At 36.1% G+C, this 14,723-nt stretch overlaps 1 protein-coding gene across 3 annotated transcripts in view; it reads right to left on the reverse strand.

Annotated features, from left to right (window-relative positions):
* Positions 1-14,723, reverse strand: part of LOC111149022 (BMP2 inducible kinase) — a 122,684-nt gene that overhangs the window by 69,406 nt on the left and 38,555 nt on the right. For all 3 annotated transcript variants that reach the window (XM_022505909.1, XM_022505907.1, XM_022505908.1), the window contains exons 2-3: positions 5,586-5,704; positions 1,954-2,059 (exon numbers count right to left, since the gene is read on the reverse strand). In XM_022505909.1, the coding sequence (XP_022361617.1) occupies positions 1,954-2,059; positions 5,586-5,704 (225 nt within the window). The remainder of the gene's footprint in view (positions 1-1,953; positions 2,060-5,585; positions 5,705-14,723) is intronic.

Below are 14,723 nucleotides of genomic sequence, written 5' to 3' on the forward strand. Positions count from 1 at the left end.
ATATATATACAAAAATAAGGGTAAATACAATGAAGGGATGGAATATGACTGTAAAGATGAAAATTTAAAAAGATTTTAAAAAAGAATTGATAAGAAGTTGGTAGAAAAAAGAAAGAAAAAAAAGAAAAAAAGGAAAGGGAAAGAATGTGATCAGGCAGGAGAGTAGAACAAAGCCATACACTAGATTTAGGGTATATTCTGGTCTGTTAGAAGAAACTGTATCTCAAAATTTTAAAGAAAGAAAAACTTGTAAGAAAAACTTTTATATATATATATATATATATATATATATGTTTTTCTTTTAAAATTTATAAACTTATATAAAAAGTTATATATATAACATATATACATATACACAAAAAATGAGGTTAAATACAGTGAAGAGATAGAGTATCATTGTAAAAATGAAAATTGAAAAAGATTTTTAAAAAGGTATTGATAAGATATTGGTTAAAATAGGAAAGAGGAAAAATTCAAAAAAAAATAGAAAAAGAAAAAATAAGGAAATTTTTAAAAATTTAACTTTGAAAGACTAAAGAATCATGGGGGAAAGCCATGAATTCTATGTGCCATATTCCCCTAGCACTGGAGCTTTGCAGTTCTCATTGATCAGTAATCTTGGTCTTGGCTGGATGTTCCTGCTGATCTTCTGGGGGAGGGGCCTGTTGCAGTGAGTCTCAAATGATTCACTTCTCCACACATCCTACCTTCCACAAAGTGGTCACTTTTCTGTTCACAGAATTGCTGCTATTCTCTTCTTTGATCTCCTTTAAGTTTGTAGGTGTTTAGAATAGTTTGATAACTATCTAGCTAAATTCCTGGGACCAGATGAAATTAAGGTCTCCTACTCCTCTGCCATCTTGCTCCTCGCAGATTCAATTATCTTTAAAAAAATAGCTGAGAGCTATCTTTACAGGTAACCAAGAGCTACTCTATCCAGCTAACAGCACCACAAATGCTAGAACTCAGGAAAGTGCAGTAAATAACATCAATATCTTCTCCTTAAAGAGATCACATGTTTTACAGTATGAAATATAAATAAAATTTAAAAATCTAATTTTTTTATTATATATGGAAATAATTTACAAGTATAATATAATAGATATAATACTGATTCACTTCATTTTCCCGTCCTTCCCTCCTTACAAAACTACAGTAAATGAGAATGTATTTTCTCCATCACTATCACCAACCTCCTCTTCCTCCATCACTCAGGAAATGACAAGTGTTCCTAATATAATTAAAAATCATAACTGTCTTATGAGAATCTAAATATAAACCAAGGCTCGCTACAGCCAAAATTGCCAGATACCGTCTGATTTAAAAGAAAAAAAAAAAAAAAAAGCAAGTTTACTGGAAATGAATTAATTGCCCCCTCCAAATATATTAAATTAAAAAGTTTTAAAATTATTATTAAGGCATACTACACCAGTAAATATTTCTTTGAAATACCATGATATCCAAATAAAATATAGTTTTTAACCTTCTGATATTTATAAAAGAACCCCAAAGACTATGTAAGTTTATAAATATTATAGATCAAAATGCAACTAAATTTATTGTATTTTATATATATTGAAAATTAACATGATAGAGTGCTGGAGAAAATCTTACAACACTAATATTGATAAATTATGCTCTCCTTGTTGGAGTATAAAAGAAACATATAGGGAGGATGATGTATAACTGCTCTTCACCTGCTTGGATTTCTTGTTTAAACCAACAGCATTTTTCTAATTGTCATTTACATGCTCCTATCATCACTGCAGCAACGATGACTAGATTTTAAATATTTCTTAATAGCATTCCTTAATTAGATAATTAAAGCTGGGGATTACAGTAAGTGTCTAAATCAGATGACAGCTGTCCTGGGAGAAACCAAGACACCTAGTAAACCATTTTAAGGACAATTTTTTTTTTTTCAGTATAAAACAAATACAGAAAAATACTTACCTCGACAATATTCCATTAAGATAAGCACTTCCCATACATTATCACTAATTGAATTAACAGCACAGTCCAAATAACTCACAATATTTTTGTGACCAGACAGCTCTTTCTGAAAAATAATAATAATTGAAAAACATACATTTTCAAGCTGTACTAGTAATGGTTTAAAGTCTAAATTAATATATTTAAAGAATTTCAAAAAGTAAATTAAGCATAAATATGGAAGCGGACATATTTCAAAAAGGTTTCTACAGTTTCAATGAAAAGTTTCCTTACATGTGCCTGCCATTTTCTAACAGGCAAATATTCAATGAACACTAATTTTTAAATTCAATCAGGAAGAAAGAGATGGTTCACTCAAAACCAACAGTCTCCCAAAGTGTGCATCATAGTCCTTCGGGACTCAAGAATATAATACCAGAACTTTTATTTATTTTTAGCTAAAAATATTTTTTAATTAAGCTCTAATATTTATGAACTAACAATTACACTCTAATTTGTTTTCCTGCAACATACTACAATTTATGTGTACTTTAGTTAAGTGGATTTATGAATGTATATACTTTTAACTAAATAACCTACAAAACAAACAAGTGGTTAAAAAAATTCTATTAAGAAACCACAGGTTAAATATAATACTAATAATACAAGTACAAGAAAATAAAGAAAAAATGGCAAATCTGACACTTTTGTTTCTGGTAAAGATAATGATCAGCATGTAATAAGGTTCAAAATAAATCATCTAATTAGGTAGGTCTGGAAATTAAAAAACGATTATCAACAATACTTTTTTTTTTTAAAGATTTTATTTACTTATTTGACAGAGAGAGATCACAAGTAGGCAGAGAGGCAGGCAGAGAGAGAGGAAGGGAAGCAGGCTTCCCGCTGAGCAGAGAGCCCGATGCGGGGCTCGATCCCAGGACCCTGAGATCATGACCTGAGCCGAAGGCAGCGGCTTAACCCACTGAACCACCCAGGCGCCCCTATCAACAATACTTTTTTAAAATAAATTTACATCCACTATCATTAATAATAAACCCAATTTTAACCATGTAATTTGGAAGCTGTACATGTGACTGGTTCATAAATACACAAATATAACAGTAGATGGGCACCAAAAAGAGTTGGAAGACCACTGCTGTAAAGAACGAATCGCCCTAAATTCTGTGTTCAAAAGCAGAGAATCTGAGTTTTATTGCTACTGATGATGACTATATTTTACATATCAAAATTACACAAATTTGGGGCGCCTGGGTGGCTCAGTGGGTTAAGCCTCTGCCTTCAGCTCAGGTCATGATCCCAGGGTCCTGGGATCGAGCTCCACATCGGGCTCTCTGCTCAGCGGGAAGCCTGCTTCCCTTCCTCTCTCTCTGCCTGCCTCTCTGCCTACTTGTGATCTCCGTCAAATAAATAAAATAAAATCTTTGGAAAAAAAAACAAAAACAAAAAACAAAATTACACAAATTCTATTGCAAGGAAGAATTGTGGTACACAGTACCATGTCTAAACTCAAGTTCAAGAACCTAGTCTAAGAACGCCAATTATCTTGGGGCAAATCTCTTCACCCTTTCTCGACTGTTAGCTTTTCTAAAATGCTTTTAAAAACCAAGTCTCAAAGCCTAGACAATTCTAGTCTAACTAGGGAGTAGGGAGAATAAAAGCAGAATCAGATAAATCCTGTTGTATAAGTATACCTATCGCTGAATGAAAGGGATCAAATTATATGTTGCTAATGATGTTGATGTAAAATAGGAAATCTCTCTCTAAGCAGCTCAAAGTAGCAATGATATTAACAAGTGTTTGACATGGATATGGAAAAACTAGAATTCCCATATACTGCTGGTGTGAACATAAAAGGTTCAACTGCTATGAAAAACAGTTCTGCGGCTCCTAAAAGTTAAACACAGAATTACCATAACCCAGCAATTCCACTGCTAAATACAAACTCAAAAAACTGAAAACAAATAAATAAATATATATACACACATATTCATAGCAGCACTATTCACAACAGCCAAAAAGTAGGAACAGCCCAAATGTCCATCAATGTTTTTTTTTAAAGTCCTCAAAAGATGGATAAACAAACTGTGATAGACAGTTAGATACACACATACCAGGCAGATGAACCTCAAAAACATGCTAAGTGAAAGAAGCCAACACAAAAGGTCACATATTGCATGACTCCATTTACATGAAATACCCAGAATAGGTGAATCTATGGAGACATAACACAATGGGTGGTTGCCAGGGCCTGGAAAAAGGTAGGAATGGGAGCAACTGCTTGCCAGGTGGGGGATTTTTTTTTTTTTTTGAAGCGATGGAAAGATTCAGAACTAGGCAGAGGTGGTGGCTGCACATCATCATGAATGCACTAAATGCCTGAACTGTTCGCTCTAAAATAGCTGATTGTAATAAATAAATAAATAAATAAAACAAAAATTTCATTTCAATAAGACAAAAATTTTAAATATATATTAGCATTTGACAAACAGTAGATGAGAGGAGGAAGAGAGCAGAAGAAAAAGAGAAGGGGAGGAGGAAGAGAAAGAAGATGTGGAGGAAGAGGGGGAAGAAGGAGAGGAGAAGAAAGAAGAGATGGACAGAGAAGGATGGGAAGAGGGAAAGGAAGAAAGAAAAAGAGGGGAGGAAATGGGGGAAGAAGAATGGGAGGAAGAAAAGGAGGAGGACAAAGAAGATGAGGTGGAGGAAAAGGTAGAGAAAGGGGGAGAAGAGAGGATGAGAAAGAAGTGGAGGAAGCAAGGGAAGGATGGGGGGAGAAGGGAGAGGTAGAGGGGAAGGAGGAGGAAAAAGAAGAAGTGGAGGAAGAGGAGACGTAAGAAAAGGATGAACAGGAGAGAAGGAAGAGGAGAAAAACAAGAAGCCATACAGAGCACTGAGAATAAGATAACTTAGAAAAAAAGAAAATTTTTATTTTGTACATTTTTTTAACTTTAGTTAACCAAGTTACTGAAATTTCTTTAATAACCCATTAAAATATTTTTTACTTTTCCTAACATTTAAAAAGAATCTTTCCCTTATTGGAGGTTCTCTTTCCATATATTGTAGAGTACACTCCCCCCCCAAAAAAAGTAATAACAACAGTAAACTTTATAATATGATTTTTTAAAATGAAAAGCAAAACAAAATGTTGTTGAAGACAAACACATTACACGGAATGTATTAAACACCATGGGGAAGGTAAACACCAAATTCAAGACAATAGTTTCTTTTTGGATGAGAACAGCATAAGGATATGGCTAGGAAGGAATATACAGAGACTTTAACTGTATCTGTAAAATTTTAATTCTTAAGTTGGGTAGTGCATAAACTGGTACTTATTACATAATTCTCTAATTTTTCTATTCTCAAAATATTTCATAATCAAAATGTATTTTAAAAAAGAGGGGGAAAAGAAAAAGCAGAGTACTTTGCCCATTGAACTACAATAAGAAAGAGAGGATAAAGGAGGAGTTGACTACAGTTAGCCCTAAGAAGGACTATAAAGAATGCACTTCAAAGGTTTTCTAGACATGCATAAACCAGTAAGCAGCTTGCCTAAAACCTGGCTACTGTTATAGTGCAAAACCAAAAGAAAATACAGCAAATTTTTCAAAGGAAATTACACTTTCACTTACCATAATCGTAATTTCCCTTTTACAAATGTTGAGGTCTGGCATGCTATTCACATACATTCGTTTCAATGCATGGCGGATTCCACCATGTGTCCGCACCAGGAAAACCGTGGAGAAACCACCTAGGAGAACGAGTACCGGTTAATTACGAAGAAGCAGAAACTACTATCAAAATGATGCAGTATCACTGAGGAGCTTAATCTCAGAAATAAACCACATACAAGACAAAAATAATAGCAAGCAACTATTTTATTAGATTAAAAGCCAAAACATTGGCTTCCTATGACCATCACAAAGTAGCACATGGAGAATAACATGCTCCTCAAATAAACATGCTTCTCTTCTAAAAGTTAAAATACTAAAATTTCATTTTGCCTCTTACGTAACATGTGGAAAATGTGACTATAACTGCATTACTATAGTTTGGCACATATTAGTGACTGTCTACTCACTAGCCTCCTCCTCTCTGTGATAACAAAACACTGATGTTCTCTGAGATAGCAACAGAATCAGATGGGTGGGTTCCCCTCCAGTTCCAGGGGATGAACCAACACTGTTATACGGAGATAATGACTCTCATTTCCTCTTGTCAGTATCTGATTTAGGACTAGATATGTAAACAATTTTTCTATGGGACATAAGGGAAAAATTGGCTGGGGACTGCAGGGAAAGACTGTCCACCCAGAAAAAAGAGTGACTTGTGAAGAAGGCCAAGCTCTTCTGCTAGCTTTTGGATTTTGTTATATATGAATATGATGTTCAGACCTACTGTAGCTATCTGTGGTCAGGATGGACCAGACGGGACCATGATGGACCAAAAGGATCAGAGCAAAGATGACCTAGAACACTGACATAGTTAGGCTACTGCATTAGACAACTCTGGAACCATCTCCTTCCAGAAGTCTTAACATGATATAAGTGTCCTCATTATTTATGCCACAGTTATCTGGACAGTCTGTTAACTGTATTTGAGAAAGCAAATCTGAAACACATTGCTCAGTATTCTAAAGAACAATTATTTCTGTCACATCTACACAAAGACTCCACCTGAAGTCTTTAAAGCTCATCCTGCAAAGGATATTATGTTGTTTAATGTAGTTTAAAACAAAAAATGGTGTGTCACTTTTATCGGTTTGATAGCCCTAATAAAACAGCATCCTGAGCAATGATAAGGCACCTGCACTGATTCAACACAAAACAGTCAAAGGAAAAGTAAACTATTGGGGATAAATGATAGGGGGAAAAGAGTTCCTAAGACACTCCAGAACCAGTATGGATTCAATCCAGAGTCTTCATGTCCCCCAACAGCAATTCCAAAAAGCTGTAAAACTCCCACATTGTAGATTTGGATTTCCATGTACACAATGTAGGGAAAAATCAAATCATCCAACTCGCAAGGTGGTTACCAGGAAAGAAAAAGATGGTATTTGGGAAAGGTACTTGAAGTAAAAGCTCTAACAATCCAGGGAATTTTTTTAAAAGAAGTTCACTTAGCATTAATTTCATATACAAACATTAAGAAATGAGTAGCACTAATAAAGTACTACTTCAACTATTCAAATTTTTATTTGATTTTTAAAAATTTAAAGAAAATGCTGAAAATTAGGTCTATATATGGAGGTAGTATGAGTATAGGTCAAGATAAATTATTAAAACAGAATTTGTTCTGAGATATTTTTCTAGAGCTTCCCCCTAGAACAACGTTTCCCAAACAAAGCTAAGCATCAGAATTGTCTGTTGAGCTAGTAACAGAGAGAGAGAGAGAGAATGAATTTATCTTGAATGGATTTCCAAGTTCTGACCCAAGTCAGAAAGCCTAAGCAGGCCGTGTGTGTGTGTGTGTGTGTGTGTGTGTGTGTGTGTGTGTGTCCCTACACTTTACATTACTCTACTTAGGTATATGTTCTTATATATAAATAATAATGTAAACTGGTTATTAACTGGGGGAATGGGCAGTAGTCTCCCAGTTGGTTCTGATGTACACCCTAGCTGAGCATCCACTGAACCAGAGATAAAATTCTTAGAGGAGTCATGGATCCTATATATTCAATTCTCAACCACCCACAAACAAAGTAACTTTATGCCTATGAATTAGAGAAACTAAGGGAAAAATTTTAATTTTCTTCATAAAACCCCTATTCCTTAAAGTTAAAGCTTGCTGATTTCACTAAGTTGAAATTAGATCTAAATCCCACCAGACTTTAGGTTTTCTAAATAGATATGTTCATTAACTGTGCTTTATACCTAAACTAGGTAAAATTGGTCATTAATAGTGCCTGCTTTGAGAGTGAAAGGGAATAATTTATTTATATTTCTCCAAATACTATATTTTCCAGCAATTTCTGATTATTAATTAGCTAATATTATTTGCTTGAAGAACACATTCAGTGGTAATTAGTTAAGAATTATACTAATCCAAGAGAGGAGTATCATCTGCTTGCCATCAATCCATACCTACCAAATTCTTCAACGCATATTTTTCCTCAGGGAAGTCTTTCACGACCAATCCCATTCAAGTTCATCATTCATCATTCCCTCAGAATTTTTACCTAGAATTTTGACTACATTATTGTGTACTCCAATTCTCAACTCACCACATACATATAACACAAGATTACTAGCAGTTAACCACAAATTCCCCTTTTTATATATTTCTACGTCCAACTCAATATATTTTTCAATTCTAAGCAAAGGCACAGTTGTTAAATTAAAGCTTTATTTATAATTCCAAATTTGGGGCCATAAGGGTATTATAAAGCATTCCAAATGTGTCCCCAAATCCCAAGAGTAAAAAAACTAATGACAGATAATGATCTGACAGAGTAAAATGGGAAATACTGTGTATTTACACAACTCAACACGAGAAGGAAAATTACTGGAATCTTTTGTAATCTATAAATCATATAATATAGGCACTCCTTTCCAATTGTGGGTGCATATTCTGAAAGCAATGATTATCAGCCTCCCCCAGTGTGTTTCCAGGTCAGATGTGCGGTTCACACGTGAAACCACTGCACAGGTCGCCAAATTCAAATATCATCTCCTTTGTCCACAACCCAACACCAAAAGTACCGTATTTCAATGAAGGAGTAGCTTGAAGCCAACCTAAATCTGTTTCAGTTGACAGTATTAAAATAATGACAATGTAGCTTGCACCTGACTGAACACCGCCGTGGAAGGCCCTGCTCTAGAGACGCCAGGTGCCTTTGGTAATTGTGTATGAATGGAAGGCATGTATGTCTACAGCCTAACTTTTCTTCCAAACCACTCCTCCTATTAAAAGCCATTATTTTTCCATGCTTTCATTTGTCTTACTTTCCATTTACTGATGGTGCATTTATTTGTAACTCTCCTCAAATGTGTTCAGAAAGATAACATAAAAAAAGGAAAACATGAAAAAAAAAAAGAAAAGAAAACATGAACGACAGAACCAGTTTCTTTTTTTATCTTCCCTGCACTTCCTCAGGTTCAGATGTTAATTTACCAACTAAGAGAGTACCCAAAGGAGTAGAAATTCATCAGTAACAAAATAATCCTGAGAACACTACTAAGTAGTCCACTGGGTTAGGTAAACAAGAAAGCAGGGACCTGGATTAAGATATTAGTTTTATATTATAGTCAACCTGAGATAAAATGAACAATCCTCCATTTAATCTCAAATGCCAGCCACCCAGGAAATCCTCGAATTACCTTGTACTGATAAAGTTTGTTTTGAAGGTATTTTACACAGGTTTTATCAGATAATCTTTATACAAGTGTCTGGTTTAAAACACAGATACCAGGGCACCTGGGTGGCACAGCTGGTAAAGCGTCCAACTCTTGGTTTCAGCTCCGGTCCCGATCTCAGGGTTGTGAGATGAAGCCCCTCCAGGGCGCCGCACCACAGAGTCTGCTTGACTCACTCCCTCTCCCTCCACAACCACACAAGCGCACGTTCCCTCTTCCTCTCAAATAAACCTTTTTAAAAAATAAATTAAAATAAAAAACAAAGCACAGATACCCATATATAAGGTTTAGCCTCTCCTCCCTCCACACCTTTTGACAAAATTAGCATCATCTCTAGGGACTACTGTAGTGTAGACACAAGGCTTAACTCATTTTTTTTTTCATTTTTTAAAATTATTTTAATTAACATATAATGTATTATGTTTCAGGGGTACAGGTCTGTGAATCATCAGGCTTACACACTTCACAGCACTCACCATGGCACAGACCCTCCCCAATGTCCATAACCCAGCCACACTATCCCTCCCCCATTTCAACAGTTGCAGAGTATGCTATACCATGTAAATACCATAATTTGATCATCTCCAAAGTGATGGTCATTCAGATTAGTCTGGTGTTTTATCTGTCTCTTGCTATTACGGACAATAAATGTTGCATTAAACACCCTCGTACAATCATTCTTAAAGACTAGCACTTTCGTTCCCCTGGCATAGATCTCCAAGGTAAGCCCCCAAGGAAAATACACTGCAGATTCAATACTGCCGGGTTAAACCCTGAAAGGCTGTAGCAACTTTCACTAGCAACGTGAGTCCGTTTTCTCACATGCTCACCAGGGCACTTAAAATTCTGCCAATCTGATAGGGAAAGACTTGTGGCACTGTTATTTCTATCTTTCATTCTTCTCATTACCAGTGAAACTGAGCCTCTTTGCCTCTTTTTGCCGGTCACTTATATCCGCTCTTCTATGACTTGCCTTCCTATCACTGGTCTCTTTTTCTAAAGGGTCATCTCTTTCCTTCCATCGTAGGAGAGCATTATAGAATTCTCCTGACACACAAAGGTGTGCCTATTTGGTCTACCACTTGGCTCCATTTGGTATTGATCAAAGACACACACCAAAGCTTGATTCAGAATCATATAATGGGGGAAGAGGAACTTAATTTTTTTCTTTTTTCTTTTTTTTAAAGGTTTTATTTATTTGACAGAGAAAAAGAGTAAGAGAGCACAAGCAGAGGAAGCAGCAGGGGGAGAGGGAGAAGCAGGGAGCCTGATGTGAGGCTCAATCGCAGGGCTCTGGGATCATAACCTGAGCCAAAGGCAGATGCTCAACCAACTGAGCCACCCAAGCACCCCTAATTTTTTCTTTATATGTCATTGTTGTGTTGGATGTTGTATGGGGTGTGTGTGTTTTTGGCAATTTTTAGAGAAATAATGTAGAACATTTCTTTTAAATGAATGAGAAAAGAACTCATCAACTTAAAACAGATAAAGGAAAGGTACTTTCCACCACTATACAGTAAAAGCGGCATACAAAAGAAGTCACACAAAGCCGAGATTTCCAATAAACATATTGTGATCTCAGCGGTAGCATTTACCACTGTACTCCTCCATAACAAAAATAAAAGGATTTTTAAAGCCTTAAATCCATAAGGTCAAAGAGAATGAAAGAGAATGAAAGAGACAAGACATGTCAACAAAACTTTGGAAGAACTTAGGGACACATGGTATAGGACTAAACAGAACAGAGAAAGACCACATCAAGCATTTGATTGGGAGGGAGAGGGAGGAAGGATGAGCAAGAAGCAAGCCTAGTCTAATGACATAAACCTGAAAAACTAAAAAACTACAGAATTATGGGGGGCCCTGTGAATGCGGGGATAGCAATGAGGAAATAGGAAGACTGGATTAAAGTCTTCATAAAAGCATCAGACCTCTAGATTCCCCACCCCATTCCTCATGGCCAAGCCAACACCGCCCTCCCCCTCCAGGCAAGATGAGTTCAACCAGCAGTCATCTGGGACACCAGGCACCATTTGTAGGCATGCGGACAGAAGCGGAGGGAAAGGTGTAGTCCTAAAAACAGGAAAATTAAATAAAAGTCTACACACTGAAAAGAGAATCTCCACCTCAGTCTGAGACCGCTGCTCAGCGACAAGCACCAGACAGACAGTAAGTGCATCCTAGTCGTAACAAAGAAGTTCTCTTCTTGGAAACCGGATTAAAAAAATACAGATACGGAAATTTGGGAGTCACAGAAGGAAAACAGAGTGGCTTTCTGACTCATGACATTGAGGTGAAGCCCTGAATTAAGAAACCCTTACAATTTACACAAAGCCCTTCCAATCATCACTTTAAAGAACCTCACTCAAAAAATAAAAAAGACAAAAACAAAAACAAAAACCAGACATCAAAAGTTCATCAGACACAGAAAGACTCCAACATGAAGAGATGAAAACAAGCAAACAGGAAAAAAGGAACTCTGAACAGATGCTAGGATCTAAAGAAATCATCCAATGAACCTATAAACATATTCATAGTGGAAGGAAAATACTGTAGTCATGAAATAAGAGCAGGGTCCTATAAAAGGGATATTCAGAGAATGAGGAATGATTTTTGCAAATTAAAACTAAGAGATCAAAAGGGGAAAACTTCAACAGAGAAGCTAGAAGATAAAATTAAGGAAAATTTCCAGAAATTTTCCAGACAAAAGAAATAAGAAAGAAAAGACAGGAACATAAAAGGACCAGTGTAACAGATCTACTATCACAGTAACAGAAGTTCCAGAAAGAGAAAATAAAGAAGAAATAAATAATTAAGAATATTTATTCTTTCTTCTTTCTTTCTTCTTTCTTAATATTTCTTCTTTATAAGTAAAGAAGAAAAGTATATCGAAGATATAATACACACACATATATTCCAAACTTGATGTGCATGGGTTTCTGTAAGTAAAAAGCTAACCATATATATACATATATAGAATATATCCTATATATATATACACACACACACACAATGGAATATTTGTTATAAAAACGAATGAAACCATGCCATTTGCAACAACATGGATGGATCTAGAGGGTATAATGCTAAGTGATTAAGTCAAAGAAAGACAAATACCATCATTTCACTCATATGTGGAATTTAATAAACAAAAACAAACAAAGAAAAAAGAGACAAACAAATGAACTCAATATCAGCAACAAGCTGGTGGCCACCAGAGGGGAAGTGGGGGGGACGGGTGAAAAAGGTGAAGGGGAGAAAGGGTACACTTATCATGAACACTGAGTGAGGTACCAAACTGCTGAATCGCTATATTGTACACCTGAAACAAATGTAACCATGCGTGTTCATTATACTGGAAGTTTTAAAATTAAAATTTAATTAAAGTTTAAATATTAAAAAAAAAAAAAAGCACTAACCCAGCAAATACCAAGCATGGTGAACAAAAACAAAAACAAAAAACACCATATCAAGGCTAATCATCAAGAAACTTCAGAAGGTTCAGGATAAAGAAAAAATCTTTTTGAATGGTTGCACATTTGCTTTAGTTCAGGGTGGATTTGGCCCTATACCCTTATCTGGCCGTCTCACAAGCAGAGAGTGAATGTGTAAGCACAATTAAGCTCATACTACTTTTAAATAAGCATATTATATATGGATGGCATCATTTTACCAGTTTTAGCGTTTTTCCAGCTTTGGGCTGGAGACTGGCCCCAGAAAGACCTACTACATGGCTGGAGTAGGAAATTTTCAGCCTCCTGCCTCTACTTCCCTTCCACCTACCAATCTCTGAGGAGAAGAGAGGGTTTAAGAGACTGAGTGCAATCACATGGTCAATGATTTAATCAATTGTGCCTATGTAAAGTGGCCTCAATAAAAATTCCAATAACAAGACCCCGAGAACTTCCTGGTTGGTGAACACACTCACATCTGCAGAGCGGCCCACCCTGCCCCCATGTGGACAGAAGCCCCTGCGCTGGAGGCCCTTCCATTCCTTATACCCCTGCCTCATGCACCTGTTCAGCCCGGCTGTTCACTGTAGCCTTCGTAATAAAATGGTAATTGTGAGTAGAGCACGTTCTTAAATTCTAAGTCATTCTAGCAAATTATCAAACCTGCAGAGGAATCATGGGAAACCCCAAATTTGCTGTCAAGAAAGTCACCAGAAGTGCTGAGGGCCCCCAGGCATCTGAAATAGGGGCAATCATCTGAGACTGAGACCTTTAAGGTGTGGGTTGAGTCCAGTAGTGTCAGAACTGAATTGATGGGCGCCCAGTTAGTGTCAGAGAACCGCGGGCAGAATGCAACTGCTTACCTAAAAGTAGTAGTTACGGATGTATTTTATCTTCTACTTGGGAAGATGAGAAGTATGCCATATCAAGCAACAATCAAAAAAACTTTTAAACCTAATGATAATTCAAAATGGATTTGGTCTAGAGGTCAACATCAGATATTCTGGAGACATACAATACTAAACTAAGTACTTAGTAAATACTTCTTTGTTTATACAATGAGACATCCCTACAAGTTATACTGCACTACTTTCAAACTCTCCCAGCTTCCGGTCCACACCACAGAGCAGAGTTCATCGTTTGTTCATCAATCTGCCTCTCCCATTAGGTATTAAGCAACTTGATGGCGATTTCACACAATAATAGATGCAAAATAATCAAAATGTGTTCATAACATAACAGTTCAATCACTTTTGAAGTAACCAAACTCTTCTGAAATGAAAAAAAAATGAGGTATTTTTTAAATGCTTCTATAAAACTAAGATACACTTTAACAAAACCGGACAAGTTTTGTAGTCACTGTAAGAAATTAATTTCATCAATATAATTTACATTCAGCGAATGTCTCTTAGCTCCTAATTAGCACCTTCTTTCCAGAGAACTGAAAATCCAAGTTGGCAGAGGTTATATAAATAAAGAATTACCACTAAATGTTTCTTATAACCATGGTTCTCAGCCTACTTTCTTGCCCAACACATTGGAAGACACTACTCATTCCCAAAAAGTGATAGACACTGCCAATGGCGTTGGGAAGAAAAGGTATCAAAATTGAGAAGTACAACACTAAGAAACTGATTCAGTAAGGATCATCAATGTATGCCCAAAATTCAAGATGAAGTGTGATGAGAAATAGGATATTCCCATAATGCCAAAGTAGCACAAGGAAAAAATTCCCTTGTAAGGGAGAAATCTGGGAGTCATTAATATTGCATTAATATTGACATTACATGCTTCCTGATTACCTACAAAGTAATTTTGTTAAAAACCTTTCACCTGATAAATCTTAAGGCCCAACTCCAGCGTACATGAAACAGAGGCTAGAAGAATAAGGAAAGTGGTAACACAGAGAAACCACCAAAGTCCAAGATACTGACTCTGGCTAGGTGTCTTACACAGTGTTCCA

The sequence above is a fragment of the Enhydra lutris genome, unplaced genomic scaffold, assembly GCF_002288905.1.
Source record: "Enhydra lutris kenyoni isolate GAN:26980312 unplaced genomic scaffold, ASM228890v2 scaffoldscaffold21, whole genome shotgun sequence".
Lineage (NCBI taxonomy): Eukaryota > Metazoa > Chordata > Mammalia > Carnivora > Mustelidae > Enhydra > Enhydra lutris.